Below are 25,522 nucleotides of genomic sequence, written 5' to 3' on the forward strand. Positions count from 1 at the left end.
ATTGGTCCAAATGCCTCTTTGTCGTAATGTTCCATTATCGTTAAACTGTCTCTTTGGTTTATTTTGACACTTTTTCCGTGTGTTTGTTTAGACGACGCGACTATGGCCCTTCTACTATTCCATACAAACTCTGACGCCAGCCTTCACATGATTGTCGACGGGCTATAAAAAATGAATACCTGACATCATCGGATTGCTTGTTTAATATAATTGGAATCCACTGATATTTCACGGTATAAGAATACTTTTCATTTTTAGTTTACATTTGTTCACATTCATTAATAAGATGTAATCGGTAGGACTATAGTCATCGTTATTACGCCAGCTTGATGCATGTGTGTAACAACACCCCGCATTGTGTTAACTCGGCGGTTTTAGTTTAAGCAATCCATTACGTGTAGCCCAGAGGGACGTCACGGTGTTTCACAGATAGATTGAAAACGATAATTACAGGTAACATAGGTGATTACAACATCGATTGAATACATTTGTCGAAACTCATTAACTCCGCCAGTCTGTAAACAACTGATGTTATATCCTTGCACTCTGTACATTACCTTTGAAGCAAACTTAAAATCCGTCACTCAGAATGTTTATCAAGTTTGACAAATCAAACAAGTGCAGCGCTAGCATACAATAGGCGCGCTACCAGTCGATGAGGCACGGCCCGGGATACTAAACACATTCAGGTACAGAAGGTGGAGAACAGCGCTCGCCGAGTGACGGGATGGAGAAGGGTGTGCTGCAGCTGCTTCTTTCCATAGCGTTATACAGTAAGTATTGTAAAGCATCATATAACATATGCGAGGCAGAGACTAATAAGGCCCATTCACATGGACAAAATTGGCTCATGTAAGCAAATTTACTCATGTACACTACATTTCATAAGTAACTTCCCCTATTTTCGCGAAAATATCGCGAAATTTTCTCGCCACTATTGCGGCACTAACGCGGAATTATCGCGCCACCTTTGAGCCATTAACGTGAAACTATTGCGCCACTTTCGAGACACTTTCGCGCCATTTACGCGATAACATTTTACAAGATCGCGGCACTTTCGCGACACTTTCACGGCACAATCGCGCCACTTTCACGCCACTATCGCGACACTTTCGACACAGAATAGTCACGCTATCTTGTGACAGTTGTGCTAAATGTACGGTACAATATATTGTATTACTTTTTTCCTTGACTGATTTTGAGTTACGTTTTCCATGGCATACTACTCTGCTTTATTTAAGATCATAGTTTAAAGCTTCTTTTCCTTTTACCAATACCGATATCTATACTTTATTTAGACTGCAAATGTAAGGTGATCTTGTGGTCATGACTCCAATCACAAATACTCGTACACACATTAGCTGAGGTGATTTTCACGGCAACAAATAAGATAGAACAGAATCAAACACCATCATGTGTCGGCCAAAATGGCCGTCAGGAAACCTCATAACCAACTAATGTTTTGTGCATGTCTAGTATCTCATATATGTTTCGTGATAAGTTTCATTCTGAATATAATGTGAAATAGTCTGGACAAAATCGTTTGGTTATTAAAGATTTCCTATGGTAAACGAAGTCCTTCACAAATATTACGTCGTTAGGTATTTGTATTACACAGTGACTTGTTCTTGATGTGTGGACGACTATTAACATTGTTAAAGAATACGCTTTTTATTGGAAACAAAATAAACAAAACCATTTCCATAATTTACTTCTTTTCCATTCCATTCCGACTATATCATAAGCATGTGTTAATGAATAATACTCATGAATCAGGTTAGAGCGTATCCACCACAAACACATGCAAATGCAAGTCAGGTATTTGCAAGTGAAAGACATACATGTACAGTTACCACATTGAAATAACACAACTTTATACGAAGCTTCTGAAATAAACAATAATAAATAAGGGAAGAGCTGGTTTCGTGTTTTAGAGGAAGACACTAGAATATACATGTATAAATTTACATAGACTTATCAGGCTGATTATAACTAGATTTGATTGGGAAATTTTAATCAATTCTTTTTTTTCAAGTACATTTCTTAGAATTCATGAGAGAATGTAAATCTTCCATGAACTGCTATTCGAGCGTCTTCAGCATTTATAACATGGTGCCCCGATTTTGATTACAGTGGGGGGCACGGGTGGCCCAGTCGTCTTAGGCGTTGCGATTCGCTGTGCATAGTTGCGTCCCTTGGGGACGCCAGAAACCTATGATTGTGGGCTCGAAACCCGGTTCGCCCCAATTAAGTTTCTAGGTTTGTCAGCACCATACCCGTGCTCGTGGGGTTCACCGGAATGGTAAACGTCTGAGACCTGCATCACTTTGGGCTTTCCTCCCACATTAAGCTGACACGCCGTGATATAACTTGAATACTGTTAAATGGGCAATTACCTAAAGCAATTCCCCAGAGTTGTTGCCTTTGTTATTGTTTTTCCCCGTGAGTACCCGGATGATATAGCAGTGATCTAGACTAGTTCGCGGCCTGTGCTGCGCCATTCGTAAGCGCAGTTGTCACTTTTATTGACAGTATAAGGGCGTATGGTCACATTTATCAACAAAATGAAATACAGTTTTGGAAATAATAAGGAAATGTAGGTATCTTTGTGGGTAGCATCATTAATGGTGACGGTGTTTTGATAAGTCACTTGCTTGGTAATTGTGTGATTTTCGTTTACACTATTTTGACTTGCAACACAAAGAAACTATTTCACCTGAGCATTGCTTATGTTATGGTGTTTATTTTTTTACAGTCAAAATGTGCAAACGTTTCACTTAGGAAATTTATTAAACGCCTAAATATTCAGTTAATCCACAAATTGACTGAAAAATATGCCCATCTGTATTATTATGATGACGAAATCCAAACATTTTTATGTTTAATATCATCACCAAGTGACTGAAAATGTAAGGATATTAAATAATAATAATAATAATAATAATAATAATAATAATAATCAATCAACCATTCTGTATTCAATCTGCCCACCCTTCCTAGCACACACCCATATACGCCCCAAGTCACACCATGTCACACAGTCATGCATATACTTTAATCCAGTCATCCAGTCTGCTTAATCACATTCTCGCACCGGTAATGTACAACATATGAACAAAGAATTATACCTAAGGATATTGTTTACTAAAAACAGATATTATTATATTATGGTAGTTTGGATAAGCACATTTCTAAATTGTTTGGATTCTAATCCCAGCATAATTAATCTATTGTGATGTTTTTAAGCCCTTTTGACACTCTTAGTCATTTTTAGTCAATCTGTTAAATAAATAAACAGATTTTTCAGTCAATCGCCTGAAATATTTAGACATTCTATAAATTGCCTGAGTGAATCATATTTTACACATTGACTGTAACATATACACGCATACAAAGGAAAAGACTTGTGAAAAACAACGTCTATCGCGCATCGAAGAACTTCTTAACCAAGACGTAGAGGAACAAGAATGATTCTGTTCAATGCTACAGCAAATGAATGAAAACAAAATGCAAATATCATAATTACAACCTACCAAAGTTATATGTATATTTTTAGTCAGCTGCCTTGTTCGAGGAATGCAACCGTAAATATTCACATAAAGGAACAATATTCCACACATCTGCAGCTGTACAAAGAAACTTATTGGATGTCACGTGTCTCTGTAACAATCAAATATTTCAAAATATATTTATCGTTTCGGGATATTATAACCCGTGTTTGGTTTCTCAACTGATCACTTAGTTTCTTTCAGTTGTTTCACATTGTGTCAAGTCTCAAAGGTCAGCTGAGAAAGCCCACGTGACAACTGTTTTCATAATGTCCACGGTTCTTTAAAAAATCCATTGAGTTAGATAACAATGAGCAATCAATCAACGTTATATCGGCTTTGAACAAAGTATGTTGTTTTCACATCGGCACTTCACGCCCAGATATTGGGGTATTCCGTCTGCTTTAGTAAACATACACATGTAAACGCTTACTTTTGACAAATCCCCTGTGCAAAATAACAGTGATTATTCAATCAACGTAATTTCTGCTGATCCTTTGATGGCGAGGAATGATGGTGATCACTCCTCTTGCTGGGCTGAAACCTGCATATTATATGACATACATTTCACCTCACTTCAAACCGGGATTCGGTTTAAACCTGGATTTGAATTGAATGAATAACCCAGACACACGAAATGCCTAATGGGAACCTTTATCAGGTAATCTGAGTGGTGCCTCCAGTAATTATACCTGTAATAAATTAACTGAGCATCAATTGAATGACGACAAATACACAAGTGTAGGGTTATACCAGAAAACATGGATGACAACTAGGGAGTAGTTTACCCATGCAATCCGAAATCCGAAAATGCTTTCACTGCAGGGATACTTTTCTTATTATAAACTATAACCACCAGGGGGATTTCCAAATAACGACATCCGATGCGCTTCTGTCCATCTTTTTGTCTGTTTGTTTAGGCTGAAGAAATTTATTAACATGCGCCCTTTGTCCAAATCTTCATAGATCACGGGTAACCAATCAGTGTTGAAAAATGCGTAAAACAAATATTGCCTCCAAGTTTATTTAGCTGTCCTTGCAGACGGTAGCCCAGTCTCTTGTCACGCTCAGTTGCGTTTGCGAGCAAAATCGACTCACGGCAGCTAGTGTGACCAAGCGGCCAATGTCAGACTGCCGAGAAGAAGCTAGAGATTATAGAAACCCAACTCACTCACCGATTTCACTGATTCGTTCTGATAAGTAGTGCCCCTTCTAACTATTCACTTATTATACCTCTTGTCAGTGCAAGAAACATTTCAATGTTCTAAAACAGATAATTAAATAGTTGGTTCACATACGCATCGACCCGTTGGACGCGGACATTTCGCAATTTCATAAATATATTCCTGAAGTGGTCTAACGGGTTCATTTTGTGACACGTGTACGTAGCAAAAGTGTCAGTTTAATGCTTTGCCTTAAATATATGCAATATTTATTATTAAAGCAATACACAGACTTCTTTCTTTAGATACGCATGTATGTGTTTAAAAGAACATCCTTGAAAGGGGCCCGGTGGAAATATTATCTGGGATGGTAGGAGGCAAGACGATTGTGTTGTATTATTTTCCACTTACATGGAATTAACGTTTCACGAACGCCCGATACCATCACTATTTCATAGTGATTTATAAACACATGCTCACGATACAGTCGGAATGCTTTTAGCAGAGATTTTCTTTTGAATATGGAAAGGATTGTGTCGCTTTTATTATGAAACTGTAGCATATTAAATATTTCACTAACATTGTTGGCGGGTGTTAGTGTAGTCAGTATAGAATTTGAATTTCGAAATATATCATTTGAAGTTTGAATCCATTTGTCGACATATCCGATAACACACTCGCGAGTAATCAGAACCTCTCTTACTTTCTTAAACATATGTTCGAGCTCAAATTAATGAATTGAATTGTTTACAAATATCAAACGATGCTTGGAACCCATGTCGCCAATATCTTCTTTATCCAGGGAATATTTACCAGAAACAGTGTCAAAAGAAAACCAAATCACTCTATTGCGAAAAGTGTTTTTGTAAAACGATAGCCAATGAAGCGTGTTGATTGGTAAAACAATAGAGGATTATAGGGGGCGTCTCACAGGCAAGTGAGCGAAGCTCAAGATGGTGAGCAGAGGTTTCAGCTCCACAGGATCCCAAACAACCAACCAGGTCGAAGGCTGGCATTCTAATAAAAGTAAGCGGGGTCCGACCAGACACTCATTCATAGACGGAACAAAAAGCTACAGAGACCCTGATCATGCCGCTGAATGCCGGGGGTAAGCCAAAGTATATTTACATTGCGTTCACATGAAGTTTATGCAAGGCAGAAGTAAAGATCATTTCATAAATAAATTGTGGACTTTTATCATTTGAGGCCATGTCGCTGTCGAAGATAGTCAACCAGAGGCGAAAGAGAGGCTTTCCATAGTTTCTTAGTATGGGATTAGTCTTAGGATTATACCAGGAAAGAGAACTGTGGAAGAGAGAACGTTCTCAACACTGGTGGAACAATGTCGTCAAACGATCATTTGATGATAAACTGTGGATCGATAACTTTCGCATGACACGCGAAACATTTTATGTTCTTTGCAAGGAACTACGGCCGTATTTTCTTGCACAGGATTTAATATGCTTACGTAAGCAAATAGAGAATCTGTTCACATGACCAGAAATTCTCCAGGAGCATTTATACTTATGAGTAAATATACTTTTACTAGACCTTATCAGGTGTAGCAAATATACTTTTACTCATGTATCTTTACTCCTGGAGTACATTTACTCACGTAAGCAAATGCGTTCACATGCCACCATAAGAAAATTTACTTATGTAAGTATATATACTCACATAAGTAAAAGTGTCCATAGGAATGGGGCTTTAGACTCAGTGCACATGTACTTAGTTCATATTTGTGTGTTCGGCAATGTCGATTCAAAGAGATCGTCGGTCGGGGAGACGGGTTAAAATTGTCGAGCTGAACCAGTCCACCTGAGTATATGGATGAGCTTTACAACCCTTCTTTTCCATGTTGGTGGTACCAGAGACACCGGACGTTCTGATAAAAACAGTAAATGAGGTTTTTTTCCACAGGCATGGTCTCTGGAGGAATAGCTTATTAGCTTCTTTTTGAAAGAAGTTAAAAGCTTCAGACTTAAACTGTCGAGCAAAAGAAAAGTATGGATATTTGAAAATTGGATTTGACTACTATTACAAACGTTATCAAAACGTCTCTTGTCTGAAAACGATCGCAAAAACACTGGTCCAAAACACAAGTATTTAATACATAACAATCAAGTATACCATTTCTTGTCTGTTTCATTTTAAGCCACCATCAAACAAGGGTGTATATTGTCTTTTGCCCTGCAGTTTATTTGATCAGATTGTGTTCCGCGTTGTGAGGATGCGAGGCTCGATAGTAGGCTATGTTGCACTTCATCACACTTCCATCCTCAAACTGACGACATTGAGTAACGCCAGCGTCGCTAACACGTTCGCCCGGACGCTTGTAAACCCTTGCACGACTATCAGAGCTGTCCAGATGAAACTTGGACTCACCTGTGCACGGCATACATGTCCTGTCCTTTGTCTTCTAAACTCAGACGCTGTCTACCTGCGTGCCTGACGGCGACGTGGAGGCAGAGTCCAGCTTATCGCTGAACGGCGGGGCCGCAGGTTTCTGTTCCTTCAAACGGCTGCGTCCGGTTCTGCCACTGATTGATCTCAACCCAGTAATTTCCGAGCTTTTAAAGTGCCAGTTTTGATCGACGCACCAACCGAATATGGTTGCCACACGTGGACGACCGACCCATGGCAAGTTATGAGTGTTGTTGCCCTGCTGCAGAAAACGTTGATTTTCAGCAAACCGTGGCATTGCGTAAACGTTACTTGTTGTTAAAAATAAGCGTTTCACGAGTACCTGATAGCTAAACAATCATTGTGTGCTGTTTGAATTAAAACAATTTGTGTGAGTATCATACTCCCAACAAATACGCAAGCATCCAAAGTGTATGCCTTGCATTAACATGCACGTTCAAATTGTGAATCACGACCTTAAAGTCGATATGTCTTCATCACAATCTGTATTGAACGATCCGTTATTTTATTCCAGAATACATTCATTTTGAACATCCGTGCCAGATGACCGCGGTTGAATATTTCAACTAACCGTTTTGTTTCACGTACTCGTGTGAGTAAAGTACTACATTACATGTTCATGTGTAAAGTTACATTTTTGGCAAAACAGAAACCTGTGATCTTTGTTTCGAATCCCAGTCTCGCCCTAACGATATTTCCGGGTTTGTCGGCGCCAGACCCGCGCTCGGGGCTTCACTTCCGTGGTAAACAACTGCATCACTTCAAGCTCACATCTCATCTGTAAATCCGTGATAAAATACAATACAGATCAGACCAACTCACGCACAGATACAGAATTTTTATGTTTATATTTCACAACGATATTATATTTTGGCGCAGTATCCACTAACAGGTGAACTACAACATGATTCTCTACACAGCTGGACAAAATGGCACGTTGAAACGTGTGTGTGACTTTTGTTCTGAGGTCGCTGTTAGCAATATGAATGTAACGAAGGGGACATCAAGAATTGGTTTAACACTTCCCATGTTGGGATTCGAACGCTGCACGTCGGCGTGACGAGGGAACGCCTTAACCACCTGACTGTTCCACAGCCCCTTGTCAAGATGTATTGTCTGACAGGTAAACCTGAATTAATATTCTGTTTGCCACTGATAAAAAGTGAAAGAGTTTATACCGACTGTAGGACACGTGAAGGTCCGGGTTAGAATAGGTCTTCAGCGACCCATGAATGCTGGAAGAGGCGACTATGCTTGTGGTAAGAGGCGACTATGCTTGTTGTGAGAGGCGACTATGCTTGTAGTAAGAGGCGACTATGCTTGTTGTGAGAGGCGACTATGCTTGTGGTAAGAGCCGACTGTGCTTGTGGTAAGAGGCGACTATGCTTGTTGTGAGAGGCGACTATGCTTGGCGTGAGAGGCGACTATGCTTGTTGTGAGAGGCGACTATACTTGTGGTAAGAGGCGACTATGCTTGTGGTAAGAGGCGACTATGCTTGTTGTGAGAGGCGACTATGCTTGTGGTAAGAGGCGACTATGCTTGTGGTAAGAGGCGACTATGCTTGTGGTAAGAGGCGACTATGCTTGTTGTGAGAGGCGACTATGCTTGATGTGAGAGGCGACTATGCTTGTTGTGAGAGGCGACTATGCTTGTCGTAAGAGACGACTATGCTAGTTGTGAGAGGCGACTGTGCTTGTTGTGAGAGGCGACTATGCTTGTCGTAAGAGACGACTATGCTTGTCGTAAGAGGCGACGATGCTTGTTGTGAGAGGCGACTATGCTTGTTGTGAGAGACGACTATACTTGTTGTGAGAGGCGACTATGCTTGTTGTGAGAGGCGACTATGCTTGTCGTGAGAGGCGACTATGCTTGTCGTAAGAGACGACTATACTTGTTGTGAGAGGCGACTGTGCTTGTTGTGAGAGGCGACTATGCTTGTCGTAAGAGACGACTATGCTTGTCGTAATAGGCGACTATGCTTGTTGTGAGAGGCGACTATGCTTGTTGTGAGAGACGACTATACTTGTTGTGAGAGGCGACTATGCTTGTTGTGAGATGCGACTATGCTTGTCGTGAGAGGCGACTATGCTTGTTCTGAGAGGCGACTATGCTTGTCGTGAGTGGCGACTATGCTTGTTGTGATAGGCGGCTATACTTGTGGTAAGAGGCGACTATGCTTGTCGTAAGAGACGACTATGCTTGTTGTGAGAGGCGACTATGCTTGTCGTGAGAGGCGACTATGCTTGTCGTGAGAGGCGACTATGCTTGTTGTGAGAGGCGACTATGCTTGTCGTAAGAGACGACTATGCTTGTTGTGAGAGGCGACTGTGCTTGTTGTGAGAGGCGACTATGCTTGTCGTAAGAGACGACTATGCTTGTCGTAAGAGGCGACTATGCTTGTGAGAGGCGACTATGCTTGTTGTGAGAGACGACTATACTTGTTGTGAGAGGCGACTATGCTTGTTGTGAGAGGCGACTATGCTTGTCGTGAGAGGCGACTATGCTTGTTGTGAGAGGCGACTATGCTTGTCGTAAGAGACGACTATGCTTGTTGTGAGAGGCGACTGTGCTTGTTGTGAGAGGCGACTATGCTTGTCGTAAGAGACGACTATGCTTGTTGTGAGAGGCGACTGTGCTTGTTGTGAGAGACGACTATCCTTGTCGTAAGAGACGACTATGCTTGTCGTAATAGGCGACTATGCTTGTTGTGAGAGGCGACTATGCTTGTTGTGAGAGACGACTATACTTGTTGTGAGAGACGACTATACTTGTTGTGAGAGGCGACTATGCTTGTTGTGAGAGGCGACTATGCTTGTCGTGAGAGGCGACTATGCTTGTTGTGAGAGGCGACTATGCTTGTCGTGAGAGGCGACTATGCTTGTTGTGATAGGCGGCTATACTTGTGGTAAGAGGCGACTATGCTTGTCGTAAGAGACGACTATGCTTGCTTGTTGTGAGAGGCGACTATGCTTGTCGTGAGAGGCGACTATGCTTGATGTGAGAGACGACTATGCTTGTTGTGAGAGGCGACTGTGCTTGTTGTGAGAGGCGACTATGCTTGTCGTAAGAGACGACTATGCTTGTCGTAAGAGGCGACTATGCTTGTTGTGAGAGGCGACTATGCTTGTTGTGAGAGACGACTATACTTGTTGTGAGAGACGACTATACTTGTTGTGAGAGGCGACTATGCTTGTTGTGAGAGGCGACTATGCTTGTCGTGAGAGGCGACTATGCTTGTTGTGATAGGCGGCTATACTTGTGGTAAGAGGCGACTATGCTTGTCGTAAGAGACGACTATGCTTGTTGTGAGAGGCGACTATGCTTGTCGTGAGAGGCGACTATGCTTGATGTGAGAGGCGACTATGCTTGTCGTAAGAGGCGACTATGCTTGTTGTGAGAGGCGACTATGCTTGTTGTGAGAGCCGAAGACCCGGGTTCGATTCACAACATGGGTACAATGTGTGAAGTCCATTTCTAGTGTCCCCCGCCGTGATATTGCTGGAGTATTGCTAAAAACAGCTTAAACCCAACCTTACTCACTGACGGTAACTAAAAGGTCTTCTCTTCATTTCACGCCACTTCATCATGTCCATCATTTTATCGTTATCCAGATTCCATATTACCCAGCCGTGAGAACAGTATATAGAAATGAGCCTACTGGGTCTACACAATATAGTACTCTAACTGTAATTAGTAACTAAACCTATTTCACCATCACAATATCCACCATACGTTGTGTTACTGACTGTCACGATGGAGCGACGGCGTCAGAGGTAGAAGTAGAGCTGAGGGCGATCATGGACAGACTTAATGTCTCTTCTCGCCCAACGTATAACTGTAATACTTCAAATACCCAAACACATTGCATATGGCTTAATAAAAGGCGACCGCCTCCGTGGTCTAGTGGTAGAGCGTCCGCCCGGAGAGCGGAAGGTCCGGGGTTCGAGCCCCGGCCGCGTCATACCAAAAGACGTTAAAAGATTGTACTTGTTGTTACCCTGTCTGTCGCTCGGCATTAAAGGGCTAAAACAAGGACTGGTCGGCTCGGAGTCAGTATACTGTGTCTTAGTTGGGTATCCATGTTAAACTGCGGCACGATATCTCTGTGTGCTAGCACTATCAATCGGCATCAGTCGGGACTAGTACAAGCAGCCACACACACACATACACGTGCATGCACGTCGCTATATAACCGCAATAATCTTGGACGCGACGTTAAACCCAATTTCACCTCACCTAATGAAAGGCAGTGGTTTATTGTTATATGGTTGTAACAGTTTCAAATACTGAGGTAACAGTTTCAGAACAGGGGTATAAAACAGACGACAAAAGTGAAGTCCGAACTAACACAGCTACTGGTCAAGAGTCAACTGGAATGACGCATGTATTCAATAAGAAGGCAAATATTCATTTGTATGTTTACAAAGATATATTAAAAACGTTTTCTCCCTTATAAACGCAATCAGCTGACTGAGCTGTCTGTACACGTACATTGTATGTCTGTGATGATGTTTGTTGAACCATCACTGTCGTTACTTAGTATGAATGGTTGACATTCACATCAAAGTGCGCCAATCACAGACAAGAAATCAATATAATCTGGTGTTGTGTGTGTTGTTAGCTGTTAACATGACCAAACTAAGTGGGCTAATGACTGACCTGTCAATTATGCGCTATTAACCGGAGCGGTGTTGTGAGAAGCACAGTAAATATGTAAATAGACAGTTCTATACAAATCACACTTACTTTCCATGCAACGATTACCTGGTCGTTTGTCAGTGCCACGTCACAAACGGGCCGCAAACAACTTAACATCAAGTGAGGTTTAATGATTCCAAGGTAGGGAATTATATCTGTTTACTACCGATGACACGTTAATAAATTGCGTTGATGCGTAATGTTGCCTCACCTGAAATATTTCCAATTCTGTGTAATAATTATGTATGACAAGAGTCATGCAGATCAGGGCTAATGAAGGCTGTGAAACCAGTAATCGGCCAGCCGATATGACCATGGAAAGGAATTATTTAGTATATAATCAGTTGAATAAACAACACTCAACATGTAGCTCCCCAGTATCGTTTTCTGGCCAGTGAGGCCGCCCACAACAGACTTATTATTATTATTATTATTATTATTATTATAATAATAATAATAATAATAATAATAATAATAATAATAATAATAATAATAATAATAATAATAATATTAATATTAATAATCATATGCAGACCTCGTTTTCGAAATGGCGCGCTTGCGTCCCAAGTATCAAGTTGTCCGACTCCCCATTGTTCTTGGTGCCTTAGGTTTGGTACCTCCCAATCTGTTGACTGACATTGGGAGAGTACCCGGGTTTGCTGCCAGGAATACAGCCCTTCTGACAATCTGGGTAATGCAGAAGGCTGCAGTGTTGAGAGTCTTCACATTCTCCGAAAAGTTCTGGGTGGGTTTGACTAGGCAGCGCTTCCTAGGAGAAGTCCCATTCGCTGTCGGGGTTGCGTGTAGAGGGGGCAAGGGCCCCGAGCTGATAACGAGCCTGACTGTGCCAGGATCACCCAAACCCTCTTTGGTGCGTTTTGTACTTTAATCTGTAAATAATAATAATAAGCTAGGTTCTTTAAAAAAGAAATTAGTTTCTTTTATAATACTTTTATATTGCTGGTAAGTAAAGGAATTATGCCTCAGATTTAATGAGAAAGAAACCAAATGTTCGCTGGAGTTTCTGGATGTCCTGCAGGAAATCTACAAACTGTCAGACAAACACATGTCAAGTCTTGAAGCAGTCTAGTGTGTCAGCTCTACAAACTGTCAGACAAACACATGTCAAGTCTTGAAGCAGTCTAGTGTGTCAGCTCTACAAACTGTCAGACAAACACATGTCAAGTCTTGAAGCAGTCTAGTGTGTCAACTCTACAAACTGTCAGACAAACACATGTCAAGTCTTGAAGCAGTCTAGTGTGTCAGCTCTACAAACTGTCAGACAAACACATGTCAAGTCTTGAAGCAGTCTAGTGTGTCAGCTCTACAAACTGTCAGACAAACACATGTCAAGTCTTGAAGCAGTCTACTGTGTCAGCTCTACAAACTGTCAGACAAACACATGTCAAGTCTTGAAGCAGTCTACTGTGTCAGCTCTACAAACTGTAAGACAAACACATGTCAAGTCTTGAAGCAGTCTTGTGTGCCAGCTCTACAAACTGTCAGACAAACACATGTCAAGTCTTGAAGCAGTCTACTGTGTCAGCTCTACAAACTGTAAGACAAACACATGTCAAGTCTTGAAGCAGTCTTGTGTGCCAGCTCTACAAACTGTCAGACAAACACATGTCGAGTCTTGAAGCAGTCTAGTGTGTCAGCTCTACAAACGGTCAGACAAACACATGTCAAGTCTTGAAGCAGTCTAGTGTGTCAGCTCTACAAACTGTCAGACAAACACATGTCAAGTCTTGAAGCAGTTTAGTGTGTCAGCTCTACAAACTGTCAGACAAACACATGTCAAGTCTTGAAGCAGTCTAGTGTGTCAGCTCTTCAAACTGTCAGACAAACACATGTCAAGTCTTGAAGCAGTCTAGTGTGTCAGCTCTACAAACGGTCAGACAAACACATGTCAAGTCTTGAAGCAGTCTAGTGTGTCAGCCCCTAGGAACCTCTTCGTCTTCTGGTTGCAGGGTCTCCGGTCCTGGGGTTTACTTTCGAGGCAGAAAGCCGGCTTCGGACTGACCTGTTGACCAATTACTCCTTGAAGGTTCGTCCACTGAGTGTCACGGACGTCGGACTCGCCTTCAACATCATTACGGTTAACGATCTGGTGAGTCGAATTATTAGCGTTGTACCCTTTTTAGGAACAATAAATTATTGTATTGTTCATTAGCTTCAACTTTAATTCAGCAGCTTTTGGATGACGGGATATTTGATGTCCAACTCACAAGGTGGACAACGTGAAGCACATCGTTGTTACTTGACAGCCGGAGGCCCACAACACATAACGTTTATAGTTCATCCGCCATGTTCACGAAAAGATACATCCTTTTTATTGATCATCTATCATGTCCACTGACCGATACACTTCTTTCTTCAAAAGTCTTCTCATTTTCGAAGATATTAAATTACCTGTTATTTAATTTGGATGAATACTAGTCCCCGAATCCTTCCTACACGTTTATCTATTTTGCAATTAAGATTCAAGCCAATACAAGGTTTTACATTTCAAGTATCCTTTGCACAGATATGGTTGTGTTCTGTACGTAGGTTATGGCGAAATGTCTGCTCATTTTCATGTGTTGTGGTTAAAGCGTTCGTCACAGAAGCCCGGAGTGTGGTTCCACACAATTCCCCAAAGAGGGAGACCATTTGAGGTGTGGGGAAGTTTTAGCCCCAAATGCTTAAAACAGTTTGAAAGAAACCCTGGCCTGTATTAACAAGTGGCTTGTTGTTCACGGATAGAAGGTTGACCAATGTTGCGGTTACCGTTTTTTCTGCGATATATCCTGCAATGTGTTTCTTTTCTTGTGCAGGTGACCCGGACTCAGACGTTTTCCGTGTCAGGCTACTTCACAGTGGTAAGTTGCACTCGGAACAGTGTGTAGCAGCAGCAAGTGTTAGTGGTACCCACCCTATATATTTGCTATAGAAAATGAAACATCGCATAGCGAGTTGTACATTGTGTCCAAATGATGCTTCCATGCATTTGAATTTTGAGAAAAAATACTTTTACCTAAAAGCACGAGAATGCGAGAACGTGAGAACGCGAATTTTTTGCAAGATCTCCTGATGTCTTATACCGCAATTCGTATCTATTTTATAGCTTGTTTCCAAAGTTTGATCCCGCGAAAACGCGAGATGACCCTCACATTATTCCATAATTTACAGATGTGCATAGCACAGGCAAAAGGTTCCGATGGTGAAACCAGTGATGTCAACCAAGAACAGGGGTTGTGTCTACTTTGGAAGTATGGTTGTCTGTATGGCTCATCGGTGTCTGACGTATGTCTACACAAGGACTGTGGGGGAAGCTAATACCTGTCACGTTGTACAATTTGTGAATCCCATTGTTTGTGTCTTTGATCCAAACCAGGAGTACATGTTGATAAAAACCATGTTTGCTCATCCGCTCTGACCCCAGCAGGTATATACACCGCCACTACATGACGTGTGTACTATATGCTCCTAACGGTAACGCCAGGCCCCTAGGAGTGTTGACACCATGACAAGTAGCATGGCGCTGCAGTTAGCCGGTACAGTTTATATTTACCACACGAGAATTGGAACCTAGTTGTCTTGAATAATTGCGTCGCGTTAGTATTGACCGCCATTGTTAGAACTACAATGTACAGAATATTTACAGTGGCACAATCGAAATACAGTCATCACCGCAACATATTACATGGTACGTTAGTCACACTCTTTCCATAAACACATTCGGTATCGATTTTCGTCAGACCAACTACATTGCATAATGACATGCTACATATGGCTGAAGTGTTGACATGCCACCTGTTGGTCGGTATTAACGGTCCTATCACAGATGATTATGCCTGACCCACCACAATGTGGCGGGAATACAGGTAACAGAGGGTAGAATGTGCTTTGTAGCACTGTTCTCCTGTGAATATTACTTACTGCTCGTGGTTTCTGTCGACCATTGAATGTGGCCATGTACCGTTACAAGGTGAACGAATCCACCTCTAATAAGCAGATGTATGTTTAATATAGTGAGTGAGTGAGTGAGTGAGTGAGTTGGGTTTAACGCTGTATTGAATAGAATTCCAGTTATATTACAGCAAGTCAACTTGTGCCAGGAAAGCCTGAAGTGATGCAGGTATCAGACGTTTACCACTTTGGTGAAATCCACGTGCACGGGTATGGTGCTCACAAACCAGGAAACATAATGGGGGCGAGTGGGGATTTGAACCCACAATCATGGGTTGTGAAGAAGGGAACTATGGACATGTATGTATGTATGTATGTATGTATGTATGTATGTATGTATGTATGTATGTATGTATGTATGTATGTATGTATGTATGTATGTATGTATGTATGTATGTATGTATGTATGTATGTATGTATGTATGAATGTATGCATGCATGCATGTAATTGATGTGTATGTTGGCGGGAATTCGGTACGCACGTTTTACTTCCAAGGGCTAGGTGTTTGTATCATGATCTATGCGTTATGTTAACTTGTACCTCGATGGTTAGCATAGTACCACTAATAAATGTAACGATTTAGAAATATTACAAGTTACACGGACCACTGCAGAAAGAAACATTTAAATTAAGACGCGGTGTTTTAATCTGTAAGCTACTTGGATCCGTTAGTGTTTGTTCGAATTCAGATTTAGCTCGATTGTGATCCTTCGCTCGTGATCATAATTAGCACTCTTGATGACCCAGGAACCATTCCAAAGAGTGATCTCGACTTCGGCTGGCGTGTTCTGTGTCGAAGTATGGAAGTTACGATAGTCGTAGAGCTTAAATCGCTTTGTGAAAAAAAAGGCTCTCATGCTGAGTTTCTTCTCACCTAAAAGGGACCATCACTTTTGAATCTACGAGTTGAAACACATGTTATCTGGAGGCAGTGGTTACCCTCACAACAGAGTGAAAACCGTTTCACTCTCTGCACTAATTACTACATCTACATCGAGTCTGAGCTCGGTGATCAACGTGTCCTTCTACCTGCCACGTGGAATGTCACTATGTGGTTTTACCTCTATTAAAATTCTTGCAATGCCATTGGTTAATCCGCACCACTTGACGAAACAATGCATTTCAATTTAGAGACCCAAATCACGTGACCGACACTCGAATATTTACTCGTCACATGACTGACATGTCAGATATAGTCTCGTATGCTAGTTATCAAGATATCGTCTGGTAGACACATGTCACGGTTCGTAGATTACTGTAATGAAAGACTGGACAGTTTAAAGACTTCATAAACTTTTAAGTGAATTTCCGTATAACAAAACGAATGATTGCTTTTGACGAGGTAAACATTCGAAAACCAGAACCCAAGGACACCAAACATAGTTCTTTCAACAGGAAGCAAAAACCGGTTTTTTTCAGTGTTTCTTGAACAGGTGTCTCCCTTGTTAACCTCTTTAAGCTATTGTTAATTATATCTTTGAGACCCCGGTTGATGCAAGATGAGTTGATGCAAGAAGAATATCGGATACTCATTTATTACTTGCCCGTGAAGAGATCACCCGTTTAATAAACATACAGCTTTATTACACATTGTGTAATACCAAAACGCGTGCTTATGTACTCTCGGAACACGTTTTACGAACCAATATTGAAAGCTCTCAACATCCCTTGGCTTATTCAACGACATTGCGTGTGGAGTTGATAGATCACTGAGAGGAGCTTATGCACACTCGATGACCCCAGCAACCTTGTTGCTAGGCTGACGTCACATGGCATTGTTTCGCCGATGGATCTTGCATCAAAATTCCACAAATTACGTCATCGGGTATTGTGACGTTATTGAAAACTTTGAGGTGCAAGGCCCGTTCCACAAGGCGATCGTATTGTAGCGCAACGACAGTCGTTGGTCTAAGTTAAAGTATGTGAGATGCGAAAGTCTTAGCCCTACGATAATTTTGTGAATTCTAAAGGTAGACCCGTTGTATGGTATGAAATTCATACGTTTCAACTTTCGACGTGTTTGAAGTATTATTCTGTTAAACTCAATTGGACTATGTCGTGGATCATGTAGGTGTCAGCCTATTCATACTCCACAGTATAATTCAAAAAACGTTATAAATTGCAAGTAATAAATAAAATACTAAACTCGCTCCCGTGTAAAACCAATTTTAAACTCGTGAATAGTTGTGGTATCTGACGAGCTTTCGCTCGTCAGATACCACCACTATTCACTCGTTTCATAAAATTGGTATTACACAGGGAGCTCGTTTAGTATTCTATATTGCTGTGGTAGCCCACATATACTGACTCATGTATTGTATTTTGCCAAGGTATGGAACGACACACGCCTGGAATGGAACACTACAAAGTACGACGACATTATGTTCATCTTTTCCGATGAAACTGAAATATGGCGACCCTCGCTCGTGGTAAAAAACGCGTAAGTTATTCGAATCATTATATCTGGAATACTGTTAAGCATCCACGAAGGTAAAGAATTACACCATTTCACAATTAATGTTAATTTTTCAATGACAATGATGATTATACAACATGCAACTCATGTATTCTTCAAAATCTTTAGGCATCTAATTTTCATCTTTAAATCCTCTGTGTTGCAATGTGTATTTATTCACTGTAAACATGGCACGAAAGTAGTATAGGTAATAGGGGTTCTGGCTCTCTTCCACTGGAGCCGGATTTATATACCTATACTGCTACTACAGGGGGAATTTTTTATGCCAAAATGACTATGCGATTCAACGATAGTCATGAGTTGTATTAAACGAAACATCAATATTAATTAATAATGGATAAAATTTACTATAGCCCACGAGGATATTGGAAAGGTGTAGGAGCAATAAAAAAAATTGCCACCGCGGCTAAGGTATCTAAAGATGTGGCCAAGGATTGGTTAAAGAAGAAGAAGGATTTCAGAGGCGCAAAGATGGCAAAAAGGCGGAGAGCATGCAGCAGGGTTTTCAGCTGCAGCTTCAATCACACAGTAATCAGCCGATTGGTGAGACAACATTGTGAAACCAATTCTGTGGATGGTCTTCCACTGTCAGGACGACCTCCTGCGACGTCACAGAGTTAAGACTGCTTCGATTAGTACCACGACAGGACTGTCTACAATGGCTACCTAGTCCACTTCTGCCACCAGAACCTTGAGTGACCGAATGTGAACAGCGTGAATGGCGCCTAGGGGGGTCGTCAAGCGCACCCTACTGCCAGATCGCCATCAGGGCTTACCTTTGGCACGGTGTTTAACTCGACGGACTTGGTATCTGAGAATCTAGGTGAACCCCCTCGTTCTGACGACTGCTCCATGTCACGGATGACAACTGGTGACTTGGCTGCACAGGAATGCGGCTTCGAAACCCAGGATACGCGATACATCAAGACACCTGTGCCGTGAAGGGCGTCTCGGTGATGATTGGGGGAGGTTTCTCACACGATTGCAAGTTTGACCTGTTTATCCTACAAGTCAACCTCACAGGTAGTCAGTACGTTCGAGATGTCCTGCAACCAGACACCGTTCCCGGGCAGCCTACCAGAACAACGCTGTAATTGTCTCTGCCTGAACCCGCCTTAAATCTTAAGATCTGATTCGACAGGAATACTTGGGTGTCGTATACAGGCACTGTCACCTGTAAAACGTGTGCGGGATTTGGAAGCAGCTTTGCATCGCGAGTTGCGAGTTGCCCCTTCTGTAGTTCCGACGTCTGGCCGAAGAGATGAGACACGGGTTGGAGACCGTCATCGGGGCACGTGGCGGGTTTACTCTCGAATGAACGTGTGTAATCCGGGGCCTCAGAGTGACGTTATTATATCGAAAGAGACACCTGCAATTGCAATATGTCAATGGTCGGTCGGATCGTTGGTTCCAAATTCCATGTCTGATTCCATCCTTTCAGACATATGACTGGCCGTAAATTGCATAAGACTGCAGCCTGTGTTAGTCTTCATCACGTCACGTTTTATCAAGTTTGGAAATATCTTGTTCTGTTTCGAAGTAACTTGATTCTGATAAGCTACATAAAATTGAATCGTAGTATGAAAATATTTTCCCATTCTCCGAATCACTTAATGGAGTTAGACTGTTGAACATTCAAACTGTTTTACTATCATTGAAAATGATTATTATATATTTCTTGTGTTCGTGGTATGTTTTAGAATCGACAATTTAGACGTCATAGCTAACGAACACATTCCACTGAGAGTCAGTAACGAGGGCAGAATAAACTGGAATCCACCCGGAATTTACAAAACCTACTGCGACATTGACATCACCTACTACCCCTTCGATTTCCAGCTATGTTCTGTCATCATTCAAAGCTGGGGCTACCACATCAGGGAACTTGACTTAAAGAAATATCGCGAGAGTGTGGACACTGCTGCGTATGTAAAAAACGGGGAGTGGAGCTTGATAGAGGCTTTCAGCGAGAGACAGGAGGAGAAGCGTACACTTAGCGCTGACGTCGATACCTATGCCACGGTTGCCTTCAAATTCCGACTTCAGCGGAGACCAGAATATTATGGCATCAACATCATCCTTCCCGTGGTGGTTCTGTCCATCCTGTCGGCCCTGGTGTTCGTCCTGCCTCCGGACAGCGGGGAGAAGATGGGCTACTCTCTCACGGTGCTTCTCTCCTTTGCTGTCTTCCTGACTCTCATCGCCGACAGCATGCCTACCACCTCCCGCAACACCTCCTACATGGGTAAGAAACGGCTTGTCGTAGTGGTAGTGGACGTATTTGTAGTCGTTGTAGTGGTAGTAGATCTAGTAGCAGTGATGGTAGTAGATCCTGACCCTCATCGCTGACTGCATGCCCACCTTTTCCCGCGACACCTCCTACATGGGTAAGAAACGGCTTGTCGTGGTGGTAGTGGACGTATTTGTAGTCGTTGTAGTGGTAGTAGATCTAGTAGCAGTGATGGTAGTAGATCCTGACCCTCATCGCTGACCGCATGCCCACCACCTCCCGCGACACCTCCTACATGGGTAAGAAACGGCTTGTCGTAGTGGTAGTGGACGTATTTGTAGTCGTTGTAGTGGTAGTAGATCTAGTAGCAGTGGTGGTAGTAGATCCTGATCCTCATTGCTAACCGCATGTCCACCTCCTACATGGGTTAGACACGGGTTGGCGTAGTGGTAGTAGACGTAGTAGACATAGTAGTAACAGAAGTAGCAGTAGTACTAGTAGTTGTTGTAGACGTAGTGGTACTAGATCCTGAACACTTCATATATGAAGACACGGCTTCGTTGATTAAGAAGTAGCGGTAGTAGACGTCGTAGTGGTAGACGTAGTGGTAGTAGACCTAAAGTCGTAGCGATAGTTGGCGAAAAGGTTACAGACGTACAGGTAAAATCAGAACTGGCAGAAGACGAAGTGGTTGTAGACGTAATGGTGGAAAATATAGTGGTAGAAGACGTCGTTGTAGAAGTTGTACGTTGTGGTAAAAGACGTAGTTGCAGAAGACGTATCTAGTGGTAGAAGACGTGGTGGTTGTAGATAAAGTGGTAGACGTCTTAGCGATAGCAGACGTGGTGTTTGTAGATGTAGTGGTAGAAAACTTATCTAGTGGTAGAAGACGTTTTGGTTGTAGATGTAGTGTTAGACAACGTTGTGGTGGAAGACGTGGTGGTAGTACATGTAGTGGTAGAAAACGTACGTTGTGATGGAAGACGTAATGATAGTACATGTGGTATCAGAAGCAGCAGACCAGATACAGATCACACATCCCCCCCCCCCCCCCCCCCTCCCCACCCCCACCCCCACCCCAACCCCACACCATGAACATGTTCGTGGCTGAGAACTATGGGGTTTTCCCCTAGTTAGTAAGAGAAACGAAAATGAATTCCCATATGTGATTGGCGCTGTTGAGTAAACAGGTTTGTGCAGCATGTAATATTTTGTCAGCTCTCTTTTACCTGTCTCCATATATGTCATCCAATCTGTCGTGATCTATCGAGCAATTTCTAACACTGTTTATCCTGTGTGATATTTCAGCCATGTACCTGGCTGTCATCCTCTGTCTGAGCGGCCTGTCCGTAGTGCTGACCATCGTCGTCCTGGACTTCAACTTCCGGGAAGGTAAAGTGACGCCGTGGCTGGAACATGCAACCAGGTGTGTAGTTATGCCCTTGACCTGTGCCCGGAGCTTGAACCGGAAGTCGAGGTCAGCGTCAGTCAGCAGCAACGACACTGTGGAAGATCCCAAGGTCAAGGACATTCAGAATGCAGTCCACGAGAGTGATCCAACCAACGCCGATGGCATCGCGAGTGCCCCCTCTACCAGCCCCAGTGCAGAGATGACATGGCAGGAGATAGCCAGAGCCTTTGACGCACTTTTCTTCAGGCTGTATCTGGGTACAATAGCAACCGTCACCATCGTAGTCTTAGTTTTCCTGAGTTCGATAATGCTCAATAGAGACACTGAGATTTAGGCTTCTCACTTCGCTTATCCAGTGCTTTATAGATCCTTGCTATCAGAAGGAATACCCTGGAACATCACTACCATAACTTCCTTTATATTCGAAAGACAGACAGCTACAAATTGCAGTCTATAGTATATTCATGAGCAAGAAACGCTATGTGATAAGTATGTGATAAGTTAGTGAAACGTATGTAATAAATTCATAATAAGGTAATGATAAATTAGTGATAAGTATGTAATATGTTGGTGACACGTATATGATAAGTTAGTGATAAGAATGTAATAATTTAGTGATTAGTGTGTGATAAGTATGTGATAAGTTAGTGATGAGTATGTGATAAGTTAGTGATAAGTATGTGATGATAAGTTAGTAATGAGTATGTGATATGTTAGTGATAAGTTAGTTACACATATGTGAGAAGTATGTGATACGTTAGTGATTAGTATGTGATAAATTAGAAATAAGTATGTGATAAGTTAGTGATGAGTATGTGATAAGTTAGTGATAAGTTTGTGACACGTATGTGATAAGTTTATGATAAAGTAGTGATGAGTATGTGATAAGTTAGTGATAGGTATGTGATAAGTATTTGATAAGTATGTGATAAGTTAGTGATGAGTATGTGATACGTTTATGACACGTATGTGATAAGTATGTGATAAGTATGTGATAAGTTAGTGATGAGTATGTGATAAGTTAGTGATAGGTATGTGTTAAGTATGTGATAAGTTAGTGATGAGTATGTGATACGCTTATGACACGTATGTGAGAATTATAAGATACAGGTGGTAAGATACTAAATCCGTACGTCACACGTGCGTCGTACAAGGTTGACCTTGTTTTATTCGTTTTGATTGGATAACCGTGACGTCTGTCAGACCGGGCCTATTTTTTCCATTCATAAAAAATCGCGAGACGTCATTCATTTTGCAACTACAAGGCAGAACTGAAGAAATTAATGAGAACGAGAGATATTTACAAACACTATATTAAACCAAACAAAATAGTCAAACGCATCAAATTCGGTTTGCATTATATATAAGTTACGCATAGAGCTTCTACAGACATTATATAATCGAGCTATATCCATTTACAATGTACGACTACCGATCAATAGAGCGAGGGTCCCCATGAGCGTGACGCACCCGACCACTTTCGCCACTTTCAATTTGATTTCACGTAAAAGGATAAGCGTGGTGAAATGAAGTCTGTTTAAACTATCCTGACAGATATTTAGACTTACTTGGGATGATCCGGTTGTGCCATCAGTGTCCCCTTCGAAGCGTATTTTGTGGCGCTGTTACGGGAGGTGCTGTTCATGAATGAACGTACACGACTGCACCACCAGATCACTTAAAGTGAACAGTTCTGATACAAATAATTCGAAAACTACGTGGAAGTGTGCCTGACTTCTGATTTTGTGACCCCAAACATCCCAAATGTGAACAATAGCATTCCCTATCTCTCGCGTAAAACGCTGTGAGTTGGCCTAGATCTAGATCACGGTTGTATTTTCTTATTCCGGTGGTGACCTTGCCCTTCGATCGTTCGAAGCTGTCACTGACATGCAAGCAGACTTGAGTTTGTTGATTTTCACGTGTTCATTATAGGGTGGTACAGTTAACATGAACACTCTGATTTCCCTCTTCCAAAATGGTACGAACATGATATAAATTCAGCTGATAGATAAAGGAAACCGAACCATTTTGATTGCACAGACTGGACACCGGCAGTGCGAGTGACCGACTGTTAGTCCGATATTCAAAGCGCGGCGCTAATGTGACTCTTCAAATTTCCATATAGGTGTCCTTCGCACTAACAACATGGCGCTTGAATTACCATAAGTTGAATAATTTCCAAAAGGATCTTGAGCGTCGGTCTTGTTTTGTTTGCAAACACAACTGCAGGCGTATGTTGTTAATGCGTATTCATAGAAATGTCAACAATGCCCATATTTGGGCATATATCAATATTCATGCGCAACCAGATTTTGCAACCGGTTTCAGTTTTGTCTGTCAACGAACGAAAGTTGCTATGTATTTACACTTACATACATATTTATCGTGGGTAATAAATAAAATACCACGCTCATTCTCGTTAGATACCATTTTTACGAAACTCGTGAACTTTCTATGGTATCTGATACCATAGAAAGTCCACTCGTTTCGTAAAAATGGTATCTAACGAGAATGAGTGTAGTATTCTCTATGTATGTGATGAATTAGTGATAAGTATGTGATAAGTTAGTGGTGAATATGTGATAAGTTAGTGATAAGTATGTGATAAGTTAGTGGTGAGTATGTAATAAGTTAGTGATGAATATGTGATAAGTTAGTGATAAGTATATGATAAGTATGTGATAAGTTAGTGACACGCATGTGATAAGTATGTGATAAGTTAGTGATGAATATGTGATAAGTTAGTGATACGTATGTGATAAGTTAGTGGTGAATATGTGATAAGTTAGTGATAAGTATGTGATAAGTTAGTGGTGAGTATGTAATAAGTTAGTGATGAATTTGTGATAAGTATATGATAAGTATGTGATAAGTTAGTGACACGTATGTGATAAGTATAAGTTAAGTTAGTGATGAATATGTGATAAGTTAGTGAAAAGTATGTGATAAGTTAGTGATAAGTATGTAATAAGTATGTGATAAGTATTTGATAAATTAGTGACATGTATGTGACAAGAATGAGATAAGTTAGTAATGAGTATGTGATAAATTAGTGGTAAGTATGTGATACGTTAGTGATGAGTATGTGATAAGATAGTGATAAGAATGTGATAAGTTATATATAAGTATGTGATAAGTAAATGAAAAGTTAGTGATAAGATATAAGTATGTGATGATGTATATATGATAACAGAGTGAAGATATGAAACAAATAATAATCGAAGATGACACATTTTCATTGCTAGTTATTCTCTGACGTTGACCTGTTATATTTTCAATGTATATACGTATTCCACAATTGATCCTCGGTCGGACAGGGCAGTCCTCGGAAGAAAATAGGTTGGGTACTGAAAAATGTAACAATTATTACTCAAGTTCAAGATAAGTAACTGTCAAGCTTGACTAATTCAAAATAATGGTTACAGAATAAATAGTGTTTTCTCGAAAAGAATTAATAAAATAACCCTTCAAAGAAATATATTTAATTGTACCACAACCTGTTGTATATTTGCACTGCATGCACGCAAATAAATCATTCCTTTGAAATCAACATGACAGGGGTAACTGTTAAGCAAATGTGGGTATTTGAATTTAGGTATTTTGAAGGTCCACGTAA

The 25,522-nt window shown here is 41.3% G+C and overlaps 1 protein-coding gene across 1 annotated transcript; it reads left to right on the plus strand.

Moving 5' to 3' along the window:
• Positions 1 to 701: 701 nt before the first annotated feature.
• On the plus strand, positions 702 to 23,138 carry LOC124149924 (neuronal acetylcholine receptor subunit alpha-7-like). Its single transcript, XM_046521771.2, has 6 exons — positions 702 to 773; positions 13,805 to 13,944; positions 14,651 to 14,695; positions 18,117 to 18,226; positions 19,963 to 20,507; positions 21,801 to 23,138. Exons 1-6 carry the CDS (start codon positions 728 to 730, stop codon positions 22,235 to 22,237), a joined length of 1,323 nt encoding a protein of 440 aa, XP_046377727.1. The 5' UTR covers positions 702 to 727; the 3' UTR covers positions 22,238 to 23,138.
• The last annotated feature ends 2,384 nt before the right edge of the window (positions 23,139 to 25,522 follow it).

This window comes from Haliotis rufescens, unplaced genomic scaffold (genome assembly GCF_023055435.1).
Source record: "Haliotis rufescens isolate VD_foot unplaced genomic scaffold, xgHalRufe1.0.p SCAF_4, whole genome shotgun sequence".
NCBI lineage: Eukaryota > Metazoa > Mollusca > Gastropoda > Lepetellida > Haliotidae > Haliotis > Haliotis rufescens.

Bases quoted from the DNA above. Each gene is read 5' to 3' on its own strand.
- LOC124149924 (XM_046521771.2), top strand. From the start codon at position 728: ATGGAGAAGGGTGTGCTGCAGCTGCTTCTTTCCATAGCGTTATACA. The intron at 774-13,804 runs GTAAGTATTGTA...TTCTGGTTGCAG, and splicing joins TCTTTCCATAGCGTTATACA to GGTCTCCGGTCCTGGGGTTT. The intron at 13,945-14,650 runs GTGAGTCGAATT...TTTCTTGTGCAG, and splicing joins TCATTACGGTTAACGATCTG to GTGACCCGGACTCAGACGTT.